At 33.1% G+C, this 24361-nt stretch overlaps 1 protein-coding gene across 4 annotated transcripts in view; it reads left to right on the top strand.

Annotated features, from left to right (window-relative positions):
• The window catches only part of LOC135218561 (SRRM2 protein homolog rsr-2-like), a 181096-nt gene extending 157474 nt beyond the window's left edge, over window positions 1-23622 (top strand). For 3 of the 4 annotated variants that reach the window (XM_064254937.1, XM_064254935.1, XM_064254934.1), the window contains 5 exons: window positions 11258-11310; window positions 12771-13490; window positions 13665-13829; window positions 14946-15224; window positions 17624-23622. In XM_064254937.1, coding sequence (XP_064111007.1) covers window positions 11258-11310; window positions 12771-13490; window positions 13665-13829; window positions 14946-15224; window positions 17624-17774 — 1368 coding nt within the window. In that variant the 3' untranslated portion in view covers window positions 17775-23622. Of the gene's footprint in view, window positions 1-11257; window positions 11311-12770; window positions 13491-13664; window positions 13830-14945; window positions 15225-17141; window positions 17577-17623 lie in introns of those variants that run through there. The other variant, XM_064254936.1, reaches the window with a different exon arrangement.
• Window positions 23623-24361: the final 739 nt, after the last annotated feature.

Below are 24361 nucleotides of genomic sequence, written 5' to 3'. Positions count from 1 at the left end.
CTGTAGTTGTTAATGGAATAAATTTATAAAAAGTGTTTAAAACTTATGATTATGTAGTGTTGTATTTGAAGTTTCCATCTTAGAATAAGTTGAAATATAACTCTTAATGAAGGTTTACTTGACAAAGCTATTAGTGGCTGTGAGGTAAGCCAGCTTTTTTCTACTATAAATAATATAATTTGCTTTCTTATCAAATTGTAGTTTTGTTGATAATTTCTTGTGCAATGCTTATTTAATTTACTTCATTCTGGTTAAAGCCGATTATATTCATTATTATGAGTATTATTATTATTATGATTATTATTATTATTCTTAAATTGACTTGATTTTCTTTCACTGATAATGTATCTTGAATTAATTGTAAATACTTTCTTCTTTAATGTGGTAGAAAAACTTAAAAATAATTTTTTTCTTTATGTTGAGTGTAATGGAGTGATTGGTTAGTTGCTATTTGTCAGCAGCAACAGTAGCTGTGGTTAAACTGTTATTATTATTATCATACCATGCACCCTTGTAGGAGTGGGGCGCGCGAAGTAAGTATGGCAGCAAGTGGGTGCTGCGCTGGTGCTCTACTACTGTGGGGGTGTGATATGAAAGGGGCAAAGGGAGGGTCATGATTGCCATAGGAAAAGACAGGGAGGAGAACAGTTTTTTAGGGAGATGGGGCAACAACAGTTACCAAACACAAACAGGGTCACATCATAGTTCAGCTTGCCTGAGAAAACTATGTGCGAGGATCCATTAGAAGACATTTTCGTCGTACTATTTGAATGGAAAAAATGTTTTAAAAGAATTTTCTTTACAATTTGACCATGCACAAAATTATTCCCATCCTGTTGGCATTTGTCAGGCAAGTTGACCTCTGCATGAACCCATGTTAAACACTTGCGTTGGATCCTTGCACAATTGAGCTTCTGTACATTGTCTGTATTCTTCGTCTCCTTTTCCAGTTTTCTCTCTTTCCTAGTGATTGATATGCAACCTCTAGTATTGTTTCCAACCTTATTATAACTTTTGTCCCTTCCTATTGGGGGCTCAGACAAGATGTCATCACTCCTCTGCTCCTGTTATCGCACCCACACCCTTTTATTACGTTACAAAGTATACTTTAAAGGAAAATGCCTTGCTCTACATGAATTTGTAAGGAGTAGTAAATTACTGTCAGAATATTCTGAAAACTAGCACAGTATTGATAAAGGTTTAAAAGTGCATTATCATGGTTTTCTTCTCAAGACAAGTTTAAGAAGACTCTATGATAAAGCAACAATCACCACCATTTCATGTACGTGTTCTGGCATTTGTAAGGATTAACAGTATTAGAATTGTGTAATTAATAATGTTTAGTCATGTATTTTTCCTTATAACAATTAGACAACTGTCAAATATTTCATACATGCAAATTACTATACATTTACTCTATATTCTTCTTATATACTGTACTGTACATTATACACATAGGCAAACACACTCACTAGTAAATGCTGCAGTATATATAAACACAATAACAGCCACAGAACATTTAATACAGTATACGTATAATCTGTAGATATGTATCAGTATACACATATATATATAGTACGTATATATGTGCATGTGTGCTTGTATGGTATACATACAGTATGTGTATGTCCTTTTGAATTTTTGTGAACTTGTGAGTACAATGTTTTTATATAATTTATTTATTACCTTTATAGATGCTTTATAAGTATCATAATTTGTACTTAAGTAAGATTTTATATGTGGGAAGAAAAATTGTCCAAAGTGAATCCAGAGGCTGAGTAGTTGTAAATGATTACCAGTATCTACTAGTGTCAGAGCAAAAAGGGGATGAGATTAGCATGCTCATCCCTGAAGACCTGCAGGTTTTATGGACAGCTATAATTTGTGGCACATTCCTTGCCAAAAGGAAAAATTTCTATGGTGAAATGAGAATTTTATACTCTTACTAGGTTAGTTTGATGCTCAGATGTATTTGGTAATGTAATACGTATAATAAAATAGGTATAAAATGTGCTGCATTTTGTAGAAGTTGCTCTTTTTGTGCTGTATGTTAGCTTTGGATTTTAAATTTTTTTTTATTTCAGTATAAGAACACATTGGTGGTATTTTTATGGCTAATTTGATTGTCTACTGAAAGAATGACTGTATCGCAACTCTTCAAGTTTACTGTCTCTACTATGGTGATTTACTGTCATTTACCAAATAAGATTTCTGCAGTGCATGTATTTTTTTTTCTCATACATATAGATTTTACTTTTTATTAAATTGTTTTCTGAAATTCATATTTATGATCTTAGAATGGTTGATCAGGGGAAATCATGTTTTTCATGTATACCTGATTTATCTACCAATGATGGTTCATTACATCACTCAAGTATAACACTGATTAGCATACAGGAAAGGCACACCTCTTTGATGAGTAATATAGTGTGTATAAAACTGTTTTTAGACAGCCTTATAAAGATGTGTCAGTTCTAGCAGGAAATACTGTAAAGGGAAAGCTAATGATCAGTTTTCATTATTTTCATTATTATTTTTATGTGCTTTTATCTTTTTCCCTTGTCCCACTCTCTTTCTGAACTCTCATCATGTTATAGTCCTCATTTATCCCTTTTTCCAGTATTTTCTGGGCCTTCCTACAGATATTTGTTTCCCTGCATTTGAATGTGCTCACAGTCAGTCCCTGCTTCACAGTCCAGTGTGTCCATAAGGCAACTGAATGTTGCCTCGTCCTTTTGGCAATACAGTACTAGGTTCTACACTTCTTGCCCTTCACTGTTGGCGCTTCTCATGCATTTTGGACGTAGAGAACCTATTTCATATGTACTGTATTATGTCATCCTGAGCAGCTCTTGTGACTCCATCTGGTACAGGTGGGACACAACTGAGTTCACCCCTAACATCTTTCCCACCCTGGCCACTTTGCCATAGCCACTTCACCACCTCATCTCCTTTCAGCTCTTCCACCTTTTCAACATTACCATGATCTCTTCCTCGGCTTTTACTAGTGATAGATTTTACCCATAAATAGTACTGTAATCTTATATTATAAATAGAACATAGAATATATGCTGGTATTCAAAGCAACCAATCAGCAGTATATTGTAAATCCATCAACTGATGCTCAGGATTTCCGTGAAAGTTTACTTGAAATGAGAGACTTTATTTTACTCTAGCAGTGCTGGGATCCACAAGCACAAAATGTTGATACAATATGTATTTCACACCAAAACTATGTTCTTCAGTACTGGAATATAGCTGTGTGTGTGTTTGTATGATTAAAATAATGGATGCATTGAGATGCATTAAATGAAATGCAGTTGATTTTAAAGCATGCAGTTTTCAATTCCTTGTAAATCTATTTGTAGATTCTCTGCTCTAGTGAGGATTATTACTTACAAGAAATCTGCATATGTACTATCAGCTCACTCATTTACATTTCAGTGAAAAGGAGACACATTTTTTCTCACTGACCACTTTAGTTTCACAGTTATTGCAGTATGTCATCCTAAGGTTGTTGGGTCATAACCTCCAACTCCCAAAAGATTTCTTCATGGATGCTGGATTTAAATTGAAACGGTGTTTTGCTGGCATTAGCAATCTTTGTTTACTAATTAGATTTACTTGCTACATATTCAGTCCAGGGTTTGAAAACAGTGTTCCTGTTTATGTGAGTCCGCCACTCAAAGGGCTTGGGATCAAATTTTAACCTTGAGGAAATTTAAAGCTTGAATGTTGCGCTTCCTTTGTAAAAAGGGTTATTGTTATATTTTTGTAAGGATTACTTCCACATACTATGCTTGTGTGAATGAATGTGCCATGCCATATTTAGACATTATTTAGTTACTGTGCCATATGCATGTTCCAGCATTAAAGGAGTATGTATTTTTACGTATGGTACTTTGTCGAAAGACAACTGTTTTCTAGCTGTTTTTGTTAGCACAGCAGTTGGAGAATTGGGGATATCACCAACAGGTTATAGGTTTAAATCCCACTTGCTGGAAGTCTGAACTTTTATGCAGGATGTTAATAGAAATAAGGATTTTTTGTAAAGAATATATCGTTCAATAGAAAATATTATTTACATATGATTAGAATATAGATAAAAAGTATATTTTGTTAGTTGGTTTATCCATTTTCAGATGGAAAATACTGTATTTTTATATTTTTGGTACAGTATATTTTGAAGTAAATCCCCCGCTCAACAATGTAAATGGGAAAGAAAGAAAGAAAGAAATAAGCAGATGGGCCCTAATGTAGGTGAAACTCGATTGGTACCTTGTAACCCTTTATGGCCACCTGTTTTGCTAATTGCCATCTTTCTCTACACATCTCGGTGATCTGCATCATACCTCCGTTATGGCTGCTGCTTATGTGGTATTCCCCGATTATTTTCCTTATTTTTTGGTTGCTATGTTTTCAAAGTTATATAGTCCTGTTTAGTGTTTCCTTCCCTTTTTTTTTATGTAGGTTATAAATATTATAAGCTACAGCTGAATTAAGGATTAGTCTCTCCCTTGCTATCAAATCCAGTTTTAACATGACTATTCAGATATAACGCTAGGGAAAGCATATGTATGATCTTTCAGTCAGGCATTGCTTTCTAGTCTTTCCACATTTCATTGCTTTTGTTAAAAAATCACTATCTGTAGGTATAGGATTTCAGGTTAGCAAGGTGTTATGTTTATCATATCTTTGCACTCACGCTGCTCTCTCATCTTGATTTGAATCATTTGCATGTGTTTTCTCAGGTTATTTAGTAAATGCAAGGCATCTTGTTGTTGGCATTTCATTCATATCTTTGTTTTCCTATTTCAGTGGGGATAACTTGAGGGGACAACATCGAGTATTGTGGTTAGATTTTGTCTAATATCTTGATGTGATTGGCAGTGTTTTTATTCCATCTCCCAGACTTTCAGCTCCTTAAAGCTTAAGAGGATGACCAAAACAACATAAAAATCCTAATTAAAACCTATTGACAGTTTTTCATCCATCTTCACCATTAAAACAATGTGGAACTGTATTCAGGGCTTTTGTTTGGCCCTTCTTGTCATCATCTAGCTGCTTTACAAATCTTTAGCAAGGCAGTTGTTTCTTAATTGTAGACTCTTCAGCTTTGTTTTTTTTTTATTTTTAAGTAGTTAACAGACTTTTTGTGCTTTAGGACATGAGCCATAAAAAAGTACTTTATTCATAACTATTTACAGGACACTTTTGAACATTCTTTTCTGGTGGTCATTGTATTTTTTTCAATACCACAATGTTCTATGTTTAAATTTGCATGATCTAGAGTTTTTCTTCTCAGTGCTTGGCTCCTGGAAAATTTGACACCCTGCTACCTATGACCCACATCTTCCTAAAAACTCCATTACCACAGCTGTTTTTATTGCATCCATATAGCTAATCCCAATTTTGTGTTGCTTTATTGTTGAAAGTGTTTAGATTTGTGTTTTGTTTCCTTTTTCTTCACCCATTGCCAAAGGTCCCAGAAAATTCCAGATGGAGCTCAATCTCTCCATATCAAATTGCTTTCCCTGTGGATTGGCCTTCACTGATTTGTTGGTATTTTTGTTTATTCAATTAAACATCTTATCTTTGAGTGATTTGTCACAGCAAGCCAACTATCTGAGTGAAGATCATTATGTTTACAGTGTACATACTCTTGTGTTGCCTGTTAGAGGGGAAATAGACAGTCACTTAGTTAGGGATTGGAGACCATTTACTCAGTAATTCTGTTTTGAGACCTTTCATTGAGATTTGTATTTATACTCTTCTTGATGAATTGGTGTCTTCCATGAATTTAGGTTATATTTTGCACAAAATGAGCTTATTTTTTAATGGGGGTTAATGGCAAGCTCATATAAACTTGTTTTGTGTATATGTACAATATTTTTCATCTCAGAGTTTTGCACCTATCATAATTTTGTTTGTATATGTGTGTTTGTTTGTGTGTGTATATATATATATATATATATATATATATATATATATATATATATATTATCTATATATATATAATATATATATACTTATTTAATATATAGACAGCCTATATAAAAATGGTGCGTGTGTGTGTGTGTGCAAATGTTTTAAAGATGGCATAAAAATCTGCAGTAGTTACGTATCTTACATAATGCTACCACTGAATAGGTGACAGAGTTGGATGGTAGGGGTATGTTTGACTGAGGAATATGTTTTGTTTCTTTTCATTATCATTGGGAGTCATTTACAAAACATCAATAATTATTATTTCATATATACAGATAAAAGATATTTAACTTATTCCACGAAAAATTTTTGAATTTTAAGTTAGCATCAGTAATAGGTAGTTATTGATACAGTCTGCTGTTCTGTATTGATTTTCCTGTTGTTTATAAGCATGTCAAGGCCACAAGAGGCTAAGTTATTGGGTAATGCATGCAGTATTTTGTGAAGTGGAAAAGGTGTTCTGTTTTGTCACTGTTACAACAGTACTGTCATCATTATTGTAAAGTAATAGTATGTACTATATCCCCAGGCCAACGAGCTTGGTAAAACTGTTGGCTTTCACAGGGTCAGTAAAGACTTAGTTTTGGGTTTTTGGTGTTTTCAAAAATCTAAAGCGGGGTACCATAATTACCAGTGATAATAATGTTCATGACTATAAAGAAGTCAGTTTTAAAACATGGATTTTCTCTGCTTTGATTTTTTTTATATAACTTGGGTGACATGCTGATTGTAACTTTCCCATGTAAACACTCAAAACTTGGAAAATGTTTTGACAGCTAAGTTAACCTGTTAGTTTTCTAAGCTAACATATCAGGGATCATTTATTTCTTGATATTTGAGCTTTTATTTATTTCCTTATTTTCCATAATTTTTATTTTTACAAGAAAGAGACATACTGAAGGCATAATATAATCAAAGAGTATATTTCAAAGGGTTTTGCTAATATAATCTGGTTAACCCTGCAGTAAAATTCTTGTAAAAGCACATTCAGTACATAATGAGGCTTGACAAGTAGAGTTTGCTGCATCAATCTGTAAACTTCTAATAGGTTTTGTTGATAATTTCTAGGGGCCTTGTACAGTTGACCTTCCGATTCATAGGTTTCAAGTTTTCAACTCTGCTTATTCATGAATTTGTCACCAGTTAAATAATTCAAGTGCAATGTTCTTAGATCTTGTTGCCAATCTGCATTAACCTACAGAAGACTTGCTTCAGCTAGAAATGTCAGGAAAACCAGTAAAAAACTTATCATAAATTTATGTATTCTTTTTTTAATATAGATAAATGTATTATAGAAAGTTATGGACACAAACCACCAACATGTGTAGTCTTGAAAAAAAAAAAAAATATATATATATATATATATATATATATATATATATATATATATATATATATATATATATATATATATATAGTAAGGGTTAATTTACATGGAACACTGTTTTATGTACAGTACTGTAATATAAGTATTATATCTATTACCCCAATAATATAAATTTATTATAAAATTAGCCTTAATGAAGATATTTTGCAAAATTAGAACACAATTTCTCTCTCTCTCTCTCTCTCTCTCTCTCTCTCTCTCTCTCTCTCTCTCTCTCTCTCTCTCTCTCTCTCTCTCTCTCTCTCTCTCTCATTAGGACACTGAATGAACAGTAAAACCTGCTCCTACAGATAAGTGAGCACACAATGTCTCCTCTGATGGGCTAACAAGTCTTTGACACATCCTAATCCTTGTAACTCTCTCTCTCTCTCTCTCTCTCTCTCTCTCTCTCTCTCTCTCTCTCTCTCTCTCTCTCTCTCATTAGGACACTGCAAATGAATAGTAAAACCTGCTCCTACAGATAAGTGAGCACACGATGTCTCCTCGGATGGACTAACAAGTCTTTGAGACATCCTAACCCTTGTAACTCATTGGAACTCCTCAGGTATAAATATCACAATAGGTAGCCAAACCAACAAGGCAAATACCTTAAATTAGTATTTTTCCTCTAAGGAACCTTCATTTGGAAATTTAAGCATCAGGCTCAAAAAAAGTTTTCATAAAAAAAAGTTTAAATGGTTAAAAACTGTGAAAAAAATTATGTAAAGCCACAAAAAAAACAAATAGTACATGGCTTTCATTTGAAAACTTTACAACACCTCAGGAGTGCAATATCCAGCTAGTATGGTTTTAAATATATCTTAGAGGAAGTTAACTGGTTATAGACTAACTAATCAACAGAAAATCATCATCAGTGGGACATCATCTATCAGTAAAAAGAGTTGTGGTGTGTCTCAGAATTCAGTGCTGGGTCTGTTGCACCTCAGTATTAACTTAAATGACCTGGACTTTAGGCTGATAAGCAAAATAAGCAAGTTTGTGGATGACAACCCATTGCAAGAAGCCCAGGAGAAAATAGGTGAATGCAGTAAAATGGCTGTAAACAAGAAGACCAAGTGTGTATTACTCTACTTTGCAAGTATACTAGATAAAGGACTGCTAACAGATGAAAGATCTATGAGTCTTGAAAATAAGGCCTAAGAAACACTTGGTTAAATCAGAAGTCAGTTTTTCATTCTTGGGAAAAGGAGACTGTACTAACTTCATATATGTGATGTACTAACTTCATATATGTGATGTACTTGTTAGACCACAGTCCCAGGGTAAGGGAATCGAATAATCAGCAGCAGTACAGGCAAGAGCAAGTTCACCCAGCAATCAGTCAGATACATTGGATACCAATGGGGAGTAGAAAAGCATTGAGTAGAGGTCAGTTGATAGAAACATTCTACATAATCAAAGGTATAAATAACATAAACATCAGGCTTCTGTGTACTATAAGAATAGCCAAACTAGATCAAATTTTTGGCAGTTTAAACTAAAATGTTCAATGCCAGACAGTTGGAACTAAAATGTTCAGTGCCAGGCAGTTGGAACTAAAATATTAGATGCCAGGAACTTGGAACTAAAATATTAGATGCCAGGCAGTTGGAACTAAAATATTAGATGCCAGGCAGTTGGAACTAAAATATTAGATGCCAGGTAGGGAACTAAAATATTAGATGCCAGGCAGTTGGAACTAAAATATTAGATGCCAGGCAGTTGGAACTAAAATGTTTAATGCCAGCATCTGCGGGAACTGCTTCACGTATGAAATAGCCCATTTTTTTAAATACTATATTAAGTTGTGAATAGTACTGCCACAAGTCATTCAAGAAAGAGTAAGTTATTGATGCGTGTGATTATTTATTTATACTGTAATTTTAATCCCTTCAAAGATATTTTACAGAAGTGTCATTTATGTGATGAGGTATACAAACATTTACTCTTCATTTACTCAGCCATCATGTAGGCTATATGAATGCGTATATGCAGTAGTTGTAAACATGTTTACTGTTTATATATATTTTTATAAAGGAATCCTAGGAATCAAAAGTAATGAGGTGTTCTTAGTTCAGCTGACCAGCTCAGTATTACTTGGACCAGTAGTTGCTAATAGCCTAGCCTAGTTTAGGCTATGGTGGTGGAAAAAATACCCCAGTTTTGGTGACCAATATTTATTTGTAGTTTTTCAAATCTGCAGGGTAAGGGGTTGGCACTCCTAACCCTGGTAATTTGAAGGGACATCCATAATTTCCCAAGGGTAATGTACAGATATTTATGTTTATATATTTACAAGATCGTATTTAATTTCACCATTTATATTCATATTCTTTATTGCATTCCAAGCGAGTTTCTCATGTTTTCAATAGATATTTTCACTCTTGCTAATGTTAGCCATGGTTTTATTTTGCAAGGGAAATTGATCAGGTATGAATATGTTTTCTGGGTTGAACAAATTGTTATGAACTATACTGTAATTACCTTCAGGTGAAAGAACCTAAACTTGCCTTAAATGAAAGAGTTCGGTGTTTTAGGAAAGAAAGCTAGCAGGTGATTTGGGGAGTTTTAAATTATTTTAATCTAGAACAGTGAATGGTATGCATGTTTTGTACAGTAGTACTGTTTATTGGGGATTAGTACTTACATATTCTTTTGCATTTTGATATGATTTCTTATTCAATATATGCTTCTCACATACACAGAAAAGGTCCTTGCATATGAACAAAGACCTTTACTTGCAGTTATCAGTGCAAATTGCATAATGTAAATTAGCAAAATAGCTTTTTCTTGTTTTAGTGACTTCCAGTGATAACATAGAGATGTATTGAGTTTTCTTCCTTCAGCTTACCTCTACAAATAGAGAAATAGGTTCTCCTACACTGTGCCACCTGTTCTTGGTAATAATTTCATTGTAAAAACTAGTAACATTACATTCTTTCATCATTACCCAAGACCACAAATAGGACCAAGAAATAAATAAGAAAATTGGGGACCTATACATATATTGAAGCAGTCACACTGTATCATATATAAGTGCTACTACTATACATATCTACACAATTTTATGTAAACATGCACATTACATAAATGAGTACACTAATTAACAATATACTTACGCATATGTATGTATATACGGTATACAGAATTTATATATCTATTCATACATAGCAACATGTGCACACATGTGCATATGTTTATGTACTGTTTAGAAATATTTTGTATGTGTATATTACATATATACTATGTGTATATTCATCCCAAAATTACTATGGTTTCTGTTAAGTTAGCAGACAACTTGACATCTTGTCCCTAAGTTGTGCTACCCATGTACTTAAATATTTTTGATGGAGTGAAATAGATTATTGATAGAATTCATTTTTCATTATTTCTATCCAGTATCCTTTAATTTTTATACTGTAGACATTTACTTCTATATTTGAATGACAAAAGTAATTCAAGCTTAGGATGTTTTATGTTCAGGGTTGTTATAGTGACATAATTGAAGGCTGATCTGTTTTACATATGTAGCACAGCATTAATCCTAAACCCATCATTACATAAGACAGCTTTTTTTTCAAAAGTGAAGCAAAATTGCAGCTTTACGACAACCTGTGCTGCAAGTTCTGCAACAAGCTTTGACATACTGTACAAGTATAAACCTTTCACTGACACTCCATCATCCTAATTCCATAATGCTTTTGACCCATAATAGAATCAACATTATATATATATATTTATATATTTTAAAGGATACTGTATATATATAATGTGATCGGGGAACAGTCATGGTAGTTTTATCTTTCTCTTTTAAAAAATTCCCTCATGACTGTGAATTGAATGTCAGTTCTGACAGTGTTTAATTCACGCATTGCTAATTACCATTCTTGCTACCACCCACAGAGAAGTCGAAGCCGTGAGAGATCTCGTAAAAGGCCACACCATCATGCAGAGAGGTGAGGATCACTTGTCTTCAGGATATGACCTCTTTCTTAGATTAACCCTTGCTATGCTACTGTATACATAATTGCCCATTGAAATTCATTTGATGTCAGATTTAGTTACAACTGCTCCAATTCTGCAAGTATGAATTATGTAAAGCTTCAGATATTGTAGAATTAGCAGTGCTGTATGTGTATGTTGATGTACAGGTATTGTAAAGATATATGAAGCTTTCTGTAGAAACCAATTTTACAAATTCCACTTTGTACTTTCAATACTGTTAGAAACCTTATTATTGTTCTGTTCTTTGTTTGCTAATACAAAATATGTATCAGTTATTTGCTTGTCTTTTCATTTTGTCACAGCAGAAATTCATGCCTTGTATTATTTACACAATAAAAATGTTTCTGTTTGTTTTTAATTTTATTTGTTAATTTTTCCTTCTTTGTTGTCAGCTTGCACTTGAATTTTGCAGTATGTTATGTACAAGAAACCAAGGAGCGGATGTTTAGTTGTTGATCAGAAATTCACATGGCCCAAGTCTGAATGTTTCATAACAGAATACAGAGACTGTTATGGTAGGCTGTTTGACACTGCATGAACCAACATTGTCAGCACCAAATTTGCATGCTTAATAGTCTTTATGAAGAATTTAAAGTCTTTTTTAATTATCACTATGAGGTATAGGATTGAATTATCACTCTTGATTATGGGAATCAGTTAAAGATAGGATTTTTCAGCAGCAACGTACAGCAAGTAGTTTCAAGTTTAAAATATCAATATATTTTATTCTTTCATTGTACTGTGTGAATTTTAATATGGAATTCCACTACATTTCAACAGTTGATTACATGTGTATGCATACTGTATAGAGTATGTATGCTTATTGTGCTGAAGGTCCAGTATTTTAATTTTTCAAAATGCTGGGCTTTCCAATCAAGTCTTGATTACTGTAGTATGTCATATTTTATAGTTACTTAAAACTAACTTAAAGTATCTTTTAAATTTACAATATTTTTAGAGGTGTGTAAAGAAGGTAGAGTTAATTAAAATTTATATGTAGAAAATAAAAGTTGCCCATAATACTGAGCTTTGAGAATATGCAAAATATTCACTCAATCAGACTTCCTGTCCACAGTATTAGTAGCATTCCAGGATTTTTTTTTTTTACTTCGGTTAGTTGAATGAAAACATGATAACTTATAGTACAGTAGTAGGTCATAGTATTCTTTGCCTCTTCTCAAAGAAAAAGCAACATTTGCAGCTCAAGGTTAGTAAAAAAATTTTGTTATAAATATTGTAAGTTTCTTATAAAAAAATATCGGCTGAAATAGTTTTATGCAGTTAAATCTGTTTTAATATGTAAGCAAATGTAGAGTTTATATTTAAGTATTTTGTTTGTAAAATATCAATGAAATTGTTGTAAGGTATAAGTAGTTATTTAAGTATGTTAATCCAAATACTTGCTCTCCAGCTCCCCTGAAGCTCCACGATCTCGTACGAAGAAGCAACACTGTTCTGACGTCGACTCCTCACCAGATAGGTGTAATGCACGACAACAGGATGACGATTCCCCAAGTCAACACACTGTTAAGGACAGTCCAAGGGACAATACCAAGAATAAAGAAATCCATAAAGATCCATTGCATACTACTGGAGATGGCCAAGACCGAGAACAAGTTGAAGACCCTAACACAAAAAGTACTTGCAGGAACCGGAATGGGAGTGGTGAACCTGATGTTGATACTCCTCCTAAGGGGGCATCTTTACCAGAAATCAGTGGAAATTTGGAATTTGAGCTTAATAAAAATCAGAATCAAGAGGTGGAATTTAGTGAAAAGTCCACCGTTAGTGAGCTGAACATCTCACCATCAGCAGATTCTCATATAAATGCAAATGTTGAGAGGATAAAACAAAATCCTGAAGGTCTCCCAATAGTAAAGTCACCCCCTGGCATTCCATCCAAGCAAAAGCTACAAGAAACTAAAAAGCTGAGTCCTATTGGATGCATATCAATTCCTTTGCCAAAGCTAGGAATACCAAACAAGATCAACCCAAAATGGAATGACACCTCAAAAAAATTAGCTGAAGTATCTACTATGCGCAGTAGTGCATCACAAGAGCCGAATCTTCCACAAAATGGGCGACACATAGAAGGGCTAGTAACCACAAAATCACCAGGACCACACTCAAGGTAAATCATTGTTGGAAATGATTGATGAATTTAATTTCACTGCTTTGTGATTTTTGTATCAGATATGAAACTAAGTGATTACATATTTGCCTTTTGTTACAAAAACTAAAGATGAGAACAAAGAGCTGTGTTAAATTAAATTTTACATGAAGTTTTATTCTTTATTTTTCATAGTGGCATAGCAGTTAGCTCACCAGCACATAGTCGATACTCACGGAGTTCTAGCAGAGGTCGATCATCTTCAAGAAGCTCTCGTAGTTCACGATCACCATCTTCATCTCAGTCTCGTTCACCTTCTCGTCATTCTCGCTCTCCAGCTTCTAGGTCGAGATCTCCCAGGTATTTATGCCTTTAAATCTAAAAATGTTTGTACAGTCATACCCCTACATACGAAAGTCCCTACATACGAAAAATCCAGGTAACGAAGGCAAAGACAAAGATTTTTTTCTTCTGTGTACGAAAATAATTCAGGTCACGAAAGGGTGTACTGTAAAGTCTGAGATTCGCCCGGGCCGCCAAGAACAATTTCAAAACTTGTGCGCTGCCAACTCGCTAGACTTGCCACCATTCCCGCTCTCCCGTTGGTTCCTGATGCTAGTTACTGCCATAAGATCCTGCTCTCCTATTGGTCAGCATCTATCCCATCATGCATCTACGTAAGGGAGTTCCTCAACCATTTCGTTTTGGCAGCGTTATCGTACACACGTAGAATTCGTTCATTCACGTAGATTTCGTTCGTTAACGTAAATTCTTGTTAGTGATTTCATTTTCGTTGTACTGTAAGTTACTTTATCGTGTTGTGTGTGAACTTAATTACTTACGTTTTTAGCCATGGGTCCCAAGAATGTTGCTGAAGTTCACGGAAAGAAGAGGATGCTTTCTATAGAGACGAAAAAAAGAAATTTAATTTTTAGTTTTTCATAAAGTTAAGTGTTAATGTTTTCTGCCATTTGTTAATGTATTTCGTAAAGTTTAAAGTTAATGTTTTCTGCCATTTTTTTATGTTTCGTAAAGTTTAAATGTTCATGTTTTCTGCCGTTTGTCCTCCTCCTCTGTAGCCACTTTCGGACATCGCCTTACTCGAAAGGTAAGGTTCCACATTTTACTACATACATACGTACGTGTACACACAGTATTTCTTGTACCCTGTACACTAATACGTACACTTTATTTACAGGTACAGTAACGGTTAGGTTAGGCATTGAATGGTCCAAATTGTTGTATTTCATTGTTTATTGGTCAATTTAGCTTTATTATAAAATTTACTGTGGTGTTTTTGTAGGGCTTGGAACGAATTAGGCAATTTACATGTAAAACGTAGCTTCAGAACTGATTAATTTCGTAACCTGAGGCACTACTGTATGTTGTTAAGTAGTTTTACTGGATTACCCATTGATACACAAACCTTGATACAACTTATGACTTCTGCTTTTTATTACATAGTTTACCTTCCAGGTCTCGGTCTCCTCATTCCCGGTCCCGGTCCCAGTCTTGTTCTCGTTCACGGTCCCCAAGATCAAGATCGAGATCATACACATATTCCAGATCCAGGTCACGCTCTAGGTCGAGATCAAGGAGGAGTAGGTCTCGTTCTAGGTCTCGCTCTTACGGACATTACAGTCGCTCTGTATCCAGATCTCGATCTAGAACTAGGACTAGATCTCGTTCACGGTCTCACTCAATTCCCAGAAGGAGAGGTTCACCATCTTTCTTAGATAAAAGAAGAATAACAAGGTGAGTCTTAATCCTAGTGCTGTAGTTTGATGGGAAAAATACAGTTTCCTATGTTTAAAATAAGAGCAGTTCATTTTGTTTATTTAGCACTAGATTTGATAAAGCTTCATCAGTAATAAGAAATTAGAATTTACTATAGTAATGCTTTGTTTATTCAAATGTATGAATGTATGCTTGTTTTTATTTTTTATTTATAGCCTTCCATTTTATAATTGCTTAAAATCAGTTTTTATTTTTTTCATAAAGTCTTATTTCTTTTACCTGCACCATACTGTACTTAAGCTATACTTGTTTAGATTTATGTTGTAGTTTTTAGTACAGCACATGTAAATACAATATGAGCAACCAATACAATTTTTAGGACATTTTGATAAATAAAATATATTTTTTAACATTTTTTACTGTTGAAGCATGTGTTACATACATATTACTTCATGCAATGGATAATGATCTGTAGTTCACTACAGTTCCAATGTATGTTTTATTTTTGGTTTACCATACTCTAGAGGATATGGTGAGTTCATACATTGTCTGCTCTATTAATTTTTTTAGCATAAAGTGTATGTGTACCCCCAAAGTCTAAACAATAGCTCTGGAGTAATTCAAGAATGCATGAGTGCTACATTTTATTAACTAAGTCATAAATTATTTTAATATTTTTTTATATGGTGAAAAAATTTCAAACTATCTTCACCTTCCACCTTGAGCAGCCATCTTCAGTCCCTACGAGTACATTTGGCTTTGTCCCCGGTGGACACCAAGGATGGTTAAGTCCCTTATCTTTTGATTTAGTTCTTTGGTCAAATGGTTGTTACATGAAGTAGGTTCATGTACCCCCAGGTACAATTTTACTTACTTATCACCTGTTGCTTCTCAGCCTTTTAGTTCAAAATGTGAATTACTTCTTGCCTACTGTAACTATTACTACCTTATTCCTTTGCATACAGTTTCTCATTCTTTCTTGGATTTTGAGGACTAAAGGTACTTGTGACAATCAAGGAGTCACTAACAAACCAATGTTTTCCACAAAAGCACCCAAAGTTGACATTAGTACTAAGATATCTAAAGAACATACTTAAAAAATTTTAACGACACTAGGAACCAATTCCCACATATCCACCCCGAACCCTACCATACAGAAATGAAGAGGCATAAGTGGAGGCCTAATCCATTTGTTGAGAATGAGAATACGAGTATTAAATCGAGTATTGAATGAATACAATCAACCCTTTTAATTATCATAGTGAGCAAACTGGAAAGAACCCCATGAATCTTCCCGAAAGTATCAACCCTTTACAGGGGTAGAGTTGTCAGTGCACCTCTCTCCAATGGTGCACTAGAGTCATTACTTAAGGTTCTTTGCAGCGTCCCTTCAGCCCCTAGCTGCAACTCCTTAAGTTATAAGAATGTCTCTTGGGTTTAATCATAATCCAGTGGTAGACACTCCCATCACGGTTGTACCATTATCTCATCTCAAAATATGAACCTCAATCTAAGCCAAGATACTTTTTCCTATTTTATGAAGTTCATTTTGATGAGTGCAGAAAAATCTGATCTTATTAGAATGAGAAAGTATTACAACATTCCAATCCCAAGTGGTGAAAATAGATTCTACTGATTCCAAAACCTCCTAGCTTGTTACATGTCTACAACTGAAGACTGTGAACATTCCATGTTGAAGTGATGTTGCTTCTACTGGCAAGTTTTTTTTTAAGGGAGGTCTAGAAGGAAGAAGGAATTTAAATTATATAAAAATTATTTGCTGTGTAAAGGTTTTTTGATAGAGATTGTAAGGATCTACTTCGAGATAGTTTAGAAAGTTTCATTTATTCCTGTCCAAAATTTAGAAATGCTGAAAAAACACACGCACACACTCTCTCTTTGCCAACAAACTGTGACAAACTATTTTTTTTCCAGGCAGTACACAGTACTATACTTTACTGAAGCTTAAGTTGTTACTTTCTTAGGTTAGTATCTTATTTTTATTTTTGTAGTTTGAATGCTTGGAATGCTGGAATGCTTCTTTGTTCAGTACAGTTTGTTTCGCCATTTGACTTATGTATTTCACGAAAGGTGAGTGGTGTCCCTTTTGAAGATGAAATAAATTTTAATTAGAAATTTGAGCAAGTTTTCACATTTATTTTCAATTTGGTGAAATACTTCATTGTTGATTACACTGAATAATAACATTTCTTTGAGTTGCATGATGTATTGGAGCTAACACACTGTAATATATAATATCACTAACATCTGCTGGACGGGAAAAAAAAGGATGAGGGATCAATGTAATGACTAATCATAATCATGGTTAATGTGCTGCAAAGCTAATTAATGCAGTGTATACTGTAGTATATTACTAACAATATTAATATAACTAACTGCACTAATTATGGGTACAGCGCAAGGAAACGACCAGTTCCTTACCATCGGCCAACCCCTCCTCCTTCCCCTTCTTCATCTGAATCGTCTTTGTGGTCGCGGAGCCGAAGTCGCAGCAGAACTCGTAGTAGATCGTGGAGTCGCATTCGTTCTCCTTCATACAGTAGGTAATTAATGAGAACATTATCAGAAATATGCAAGACATGCTTAAGTAAGTGATTGCTTATTGGTTCAGAAAATGTTTATTGTTTGAAGTTGCTGAATATAGAGATTAATAATCTAGGATCATAATTCTTTTGCAAAAGACATTTGTTTTTATACAATCTTGCCTTCATCCTGTAGAAGCAGTCATAGAATATCTGTAAAAAAAAAAGTTTGATGTATGAAATTACTTTATAAGTTGCCTTGATTTTCAATCTTGTACACATTACTGTAGTGTAATGTAGTTTATACAATGCAGTACATTAATTTTCAAGATTATAAGATTGGAAAATGATGGGCTTACTTTTTTCTGTTAATGTTCAATAAGTTACCCTGCTGAATGATGAGATGTTAATTTAAAAGCCTCTGTGTGTTAGCGTGGCAGTGTTCATCCTATACTTGTCAGCAAGTATATGTACGTATTGTGTTTATTTGCTCTAGTCAGTTCCAGTGAATATTGTTTTCATATTGCTGAGTACATTATTGATGTAACCTCTATAGTCATGTTTAAGACACTTTCTATTACAGATCTGGGTTTTCAACTTGATCATCTTTATTTTATAAAATTTTAAGTAAATTTTGGCCTTTTTCAATGAAAAAAAGAAAACGACCACTTTGTAAATTGGATTGCCAACCACCTGTGAGGAATAGAATGTGTCTTCAAGTACAGCTTGTCCTTTTGGTAAAATACTCATATGCAGTGGTACATGTAGAGGTCATGCATATAATTCCTCTGATTGGAATTTTCATAAGGAGATTAAAAAAATAAAAATCTAAGAGCAAGAAGACACTGATAATTCTACATACATCAGGCATGTGAACCAGTGTATCCAGCTGTCTTTTGGTGATGCTAAATGTCAGGAATTAGCACATAAGACAGAAATGCCTTGACTTCCCCAACGTAAATACTGTAGAACAGTTCTTGTCAATGGATCTCATTTCCCTTTGACAAAATAGCAATAACATAGGAGATACAGCATAGCATCCTTTCATCACTGTTTCAGCTAGTCGCCAACATTTGTTTGCATCAAGTTTTCCCTGTTTATTTTTTGTGTGACTGCAAGTTTATCTGTACTAGAAAAACTGTATTTCGTCCAAAAAAACAAAGTTTTGCAATAGCAAGGAAAGTTGTATACTTGAGACATTTCTTTACAAGTTAGAAAACATTATTTTAAATCACTGTTGTCATAGTATGTAGTTTTGAGCATCAAGTATGTACTTATAGTTGGAACATGCATTTCAAAAGTTAAAATGGACTGTTGCATATGTCTACATCCAGGTTTGCCAACATACTTTTCTGTCAGCATTTTACTGCTTTGTAAAGGAAATATGTAGAGCAATTCATATTTAATGATGTTAGACATTTCTCAGCGTTCTAAAAGATTCATATCTTTTGTGAGATATGGCATTAAATGCAAACACATAAGAAAAAAAAGATTTAATTTTGATGAGCACAAATTACAAAATTTGAGCATACAAAAATAAAGAATGTACATATTCATAATGAAAATAAATTTTTTACAGCATGGTTTAACATAGCAAAATATACTTGAAGTATAATGCAAGTAGTAGAAGGATTAAACACTAAAATAGAAGCAGCATGACTAAGCACTGTCCTAATTACAACTTTTTTAAAGCACATTTTCAGCCAGAAATAATAAAATTATTTGATGCAAAACATCTTTGAGAGCGTTCAGTTGTTCTGAAGAATGTTTTTCAAATTAACGTACTACTATAGTACTGTTGCAGCCAGATCTAGTAATCGATTTAATTTAACCCAACCCTTATATACCTTGTATTTATTTACTATGAGCAGTCAAACATAAAATAATATTTTGTAATGTTTCTCAAGTTAAATCACTCGGATTACTAGTTTATTGTATTATTATTATTATATTACATTGTTGTTGTTACACATTATATGACCTCTTTGTAACTATTTAATACATATGGCAAATTTACAGGAAAAAATCATAGTACCTGTTTTTCATCAGCAGTGCAAAACAGTAATGTTTGACAGGAGCTTTAATTGTGCTACAAGCTTCACAACATGATTTTGAGGAATCCTTATTTGCAGACAGGGACTCTTTTATATATATATATATATTTTTTCTTATCAGAATTTGTACACTGTAAACCTTTTAAAAATTATGTACACCATATTTCTTGATTTGTGCAGTAATTTGACCTGGAGGTATGTTGACATTGGCTGTGTAAAATGCAAAGTCCCGCAAAACTCGTCCCTCAACAAAACTTTGAAAGATAAAGATATAAGTATTTTCAGCATCTTGCTAATATTTCCATCCCTCATGTTAGCTATCCTGTGCATTGGGCATTTAAGTCTTTTTAGCCGGAAAGATGTTAAGAGGTACTTCATCAAAACATTACTCAACATCATTGTAAAAGACTAGATTACTTCATAGAGAACTTTTCATTCCTTTCAGTTATTTCTTTATATATCCATTTTTTTGTAGCATCATCATCATCATCAATTTTTCATTATTGGTTTCATTGTCATCATGTTAAATTTCATTTTTATACCAAACTGAAGAGACTATATTAGACAATTTGTTGAAAACCCATTTCAAAATGTAATTCTTCAATGAGTTTACGATAATTTTGTCTTTGATTGAGTTTGCTGATTTATGTTGTTCTCGTTTTACAGAATTCATTCGGGAAATAATTTAACTCAGGCCCCTTATATTAGTAGTTGTTCTTATCATCAAAATATTTTCAGTCATTAATGTTCACTTTACAAAGTCATTCCAATAAATACTTTGAATTTTCTAGTCTGTTCAGACCATTGACCACCATTACCAGTATTTTTAAATTGTATATATCTCAGACCATTAGGATTAACTGTGATTATTGCTAAATTATTAGTGATTATTGCTAAATTATAGTGCTTAGCTTTCATTTTTCTAGCCTTTATCTATGCACTATTTTACTTTTTATATTTTTCTCTTTAATCTTTGATTACTGACTTTTGTAAACTTATTAAAAGATAGCTTCTTGCTTAATTCTGATATGCATATCATACATAAGTTTAAAATACTGTTGCTTTCAAATAAAATTCTCACTCATCTGTAAATACTAATTTCTATATGTATTGCTTGTCTTGTGATTATGAATGTTTATTTCTTGCTGTTGCAGTTTTAGTTGTACAGATAAATATGATGGGAATATTGGAAACAACATATTTTCTGCGGTCTAATATATATTTAAAAACTAAAACATTTACATTGGTTTTTATAGGGCTCTGTCACAGGCAGATTAAGGCTTGTTCTATTAGTATCGAATAGGTTTGGTTTGGCAATCCAGCTAACATAACTTTCTTACAATATTGCTAACAGCTGTCACAGATTTAGCATCTTATTTGAAATTTTATTTCAGCCATAAATATTGTAACTATTTGTTCTTACATTAGTTTTGTGGCCTATGGCAGTAACAATTTGTAAGTGGTCATGAATTAGACAGTTGTTAGTTATGTATTTACTTGGTAGGCCATATGAAACTTGGCTTTTAGTTATGTGGCCACCTTTGACCTATAGGGTGAGCTTGTTAATAAATTTCTTCTTAATTTAGGCACAGTAATTGTATGTTGCTCAGTTGTTGTATGGTGCCATGAAACTTTTTTTATGTAGATAAAAATTAAAATCATAGTTGGTCAGAATTTACGTACAGGTAAAAATGAAACTCGTAGATGGTCAGAGATGTCTCTAGTCTTATTTTTTTTATTAGTTCATGGAACTCAAGTATACATATATCTAGTCATTTTTCAGTCTGACGAATTGGCATTAATTGCAAGTGCTCCCATTGTATCCATCTTTTTACTTCTTAAAACAGTTTTCATAGAAAATTCATGAAATGTGCTGATATGTATTGTTACATGGGTTGAATGCTACAATCACTTTTGCCCTTAATTGCTTAGTAAATATTTCTTTTGTATAACAGCAGGTAGTTGTTGAATTCTGGTTAATTTCATATTTGGAAAAAAGGCATACTTAAATAGTTGTGAGAAAAATTTAGAAGCAAAATGAATAGAAATGTGCCGAAGTAACATATCATTTTCTAACCACAATATTAACCTATATCTTTCATGGTAAGAATGGGAGGACATGCTGTTAGTGGTTCCTTTTCTGTATTTCCCTGAGGTTGCATATATTGTCCAAGTAAATCTTTTGAGAGTGCAATACATTTTAGTCACAAAAGCAGTTTTTAAGATTTTTCAAATAATTTAATTTGACTCTATGACAGTATGCACCACAGCAAGTGATAGCTGATAGCCAACATCAGTACAAACGGTTGATTGAACTTTTGACTTGTATAGAGTTGAATGCTCTTTGTGATATTGTTCTTTGTATTAGCTCTAGAAGAGTATCAGATCCCATTGTTCTACCAAGAATACTTAATTAAAAATACTCAGTTTACACCTTGGTGCAATATTTGTATAGTATTAGGTATTAAGATTCAACCCCTCATGTAAGGTGAAGAGAATCTCTTTTCTTCTTTTTAGAATTACATTTAAATTGTCTTTTCTGTGTTACAGCATTTATGTATCAAAATGAAACCAAAGCGTTGTTGTACTTAATATGCATTTCCTATAAAACCTAATTTATTATTAATTTATTCATAATTTATTTCACAGCTCATAATATATTAATATTTATTGTGTAGAATTTGTACTGTACTTTGTAGTATCTTTCTTATTTACTTGCCCTCATTGTGGAGTGGCAATGTTTTTGTATCATTAGCTATTTATACTTGATGCATTTAATTTCAATTTTCCATTTGTCAGTTAACATTCAGATAAAAGTGCAATTCTTTAGAAATTCTGTTGCCTTTCAATTAGGTATCTTGTGAATAAAAGCCTTAAACTCAATCATAGTATTTAAATAGAAAAACTCCTCAATTAGATTAATCTCATAGTTCAGTTGGCAAATCTGCTATACTGAGCATCCCATGTAATAGCTGCACAGTGCAACTGAAAATTACAATGAACGATTATGATTTCTTCTCAATTAATGAAATCATTCTACTGATCTTACTTGGCATAATAGCTAAGGCTACTCTCTTTACCAGCACTAAGAAAGAGTAGAAATCATGCAATGGTTTGGTTAAAATCATTTATGACAATACAGTACTAATTTAAATGTTAGTGGTTTAACATACCTGTACAGTTTTAAAAATATTTGTTTCAATTAAAACCCTTTCAAAAGCAGTACAATGCAGTACAGTAAAATTACATAATCTAATTAGTAGCTGATTCATGTTTGCATACAGTAAAGACTTAAATTTTAATTTTAATACTAGTGCAAATGTATTTATTTGTAGAATGAATACATACAGTATATAAATTTTTTTTTCAACATATTTGTTTCATAATACTGTACTGCACTGCTAACCTTGTTTCTAAGTTTGGTATGGCACTGCAGGAAATAGCATTAAGTTTATACATTTATACATGGGCAGTTTCATTCTTAGTAATAATGTACTGTAAGCCCAAAATAAACATATAAACTACACTTATCACATATGGTTGCCTTTGAAGATGTTTTAAAACTAAATTAGCACTAAAATTACCAGCCATTACTGCAGTTGCATTTCCATAAAAAAATTTAGTCTTTTGGAAGATAGGACATTTTAAGTCCTTTTTTATCTTTCTTTTTCAAGTACAGATGTCATTTTCTACCTGTTGTGGATCATCTCATAAATTATGTTGTAAACCAAAGCACAACACTGACCTCAATAATCTTTATGTTATGTCCTTCATTTGTAGAGATGCAAAATTTCCATTAGAATATAGAAAATGAAGTAAGATTTGTTTTCCTTCACTGGTCCTATTGCATTTATCTGCTACTTTGTTAGTTTTAGTAAGAGCCAAAGTTTTACTTGTAATGCTTATTCATTTAGTTTATAGTTTCTTTTATTTATCATCATTATTATTTGGAGGGAGTCCCTCGTATAGGGGAGTATTATTGAAATCACATGATGTTACAAACCTTGAAAAATATTTGTCAAATATCCAGAGACCCTTCAAAAGTTCTCTAGAACACCAAACCACAGAATAACAAAAAACTAATACCAACAAGCCAACTGCATCTCAGTTAAGACCAAAAATATATGAATATATACTAAAAATAATGGAAGAGAAAATTACTCTGTTCCCAATCTTAGTTATTAGCAAGATGTAGGTGAAGAAAACTAAAGCAACGATCAAGATGGTATTAAAACCAAACTCTAAATGTAATTAAGAGTGATAATAAAAGTGTTTCTAGTATCCTGTTAAGTAGGGAGTCTCTAGGAACAGTTACCTAGAATCAACTCATACCTTGGTCATAGTAAATTCCTCTTATCTAAATTTAAATTAACTAGCCTTTCCTACCTTCTACTCACTCTTTCAAGTTTCTTACCCGTATGGATGAATCATGAGCTCATGACTAATGAGCAACTATGACTACATTTTGATCAATCTTGAAACACTCCAGGAGGGTAAGGTTGGACAGAATGCCTCCCCACCTTTAGAACTGGAGTAGCTGACAAAGTCAAGTGAGGCG

This window comes from Macrobrachium nipponense, chromosome 9 (assembly GCF_015104395.2).
Source record: "Macrobrachium nipponense isolate FS-2020 chromosome 9, ASM1510439v2, whole genome shotgun sequence".
Lineage (NCBI taxonomy): Eukaryota > Metazoa > Arthropoda > Malacostraca > Decapoda > Palaemonidae > Macrobrachium > Macrobrachium nipponense.
The sequence above is the reverse complement of the archived record's forward strand: the minus strand, read 5'-3'. Positions and strand labels throughout refer to the sequence as shown.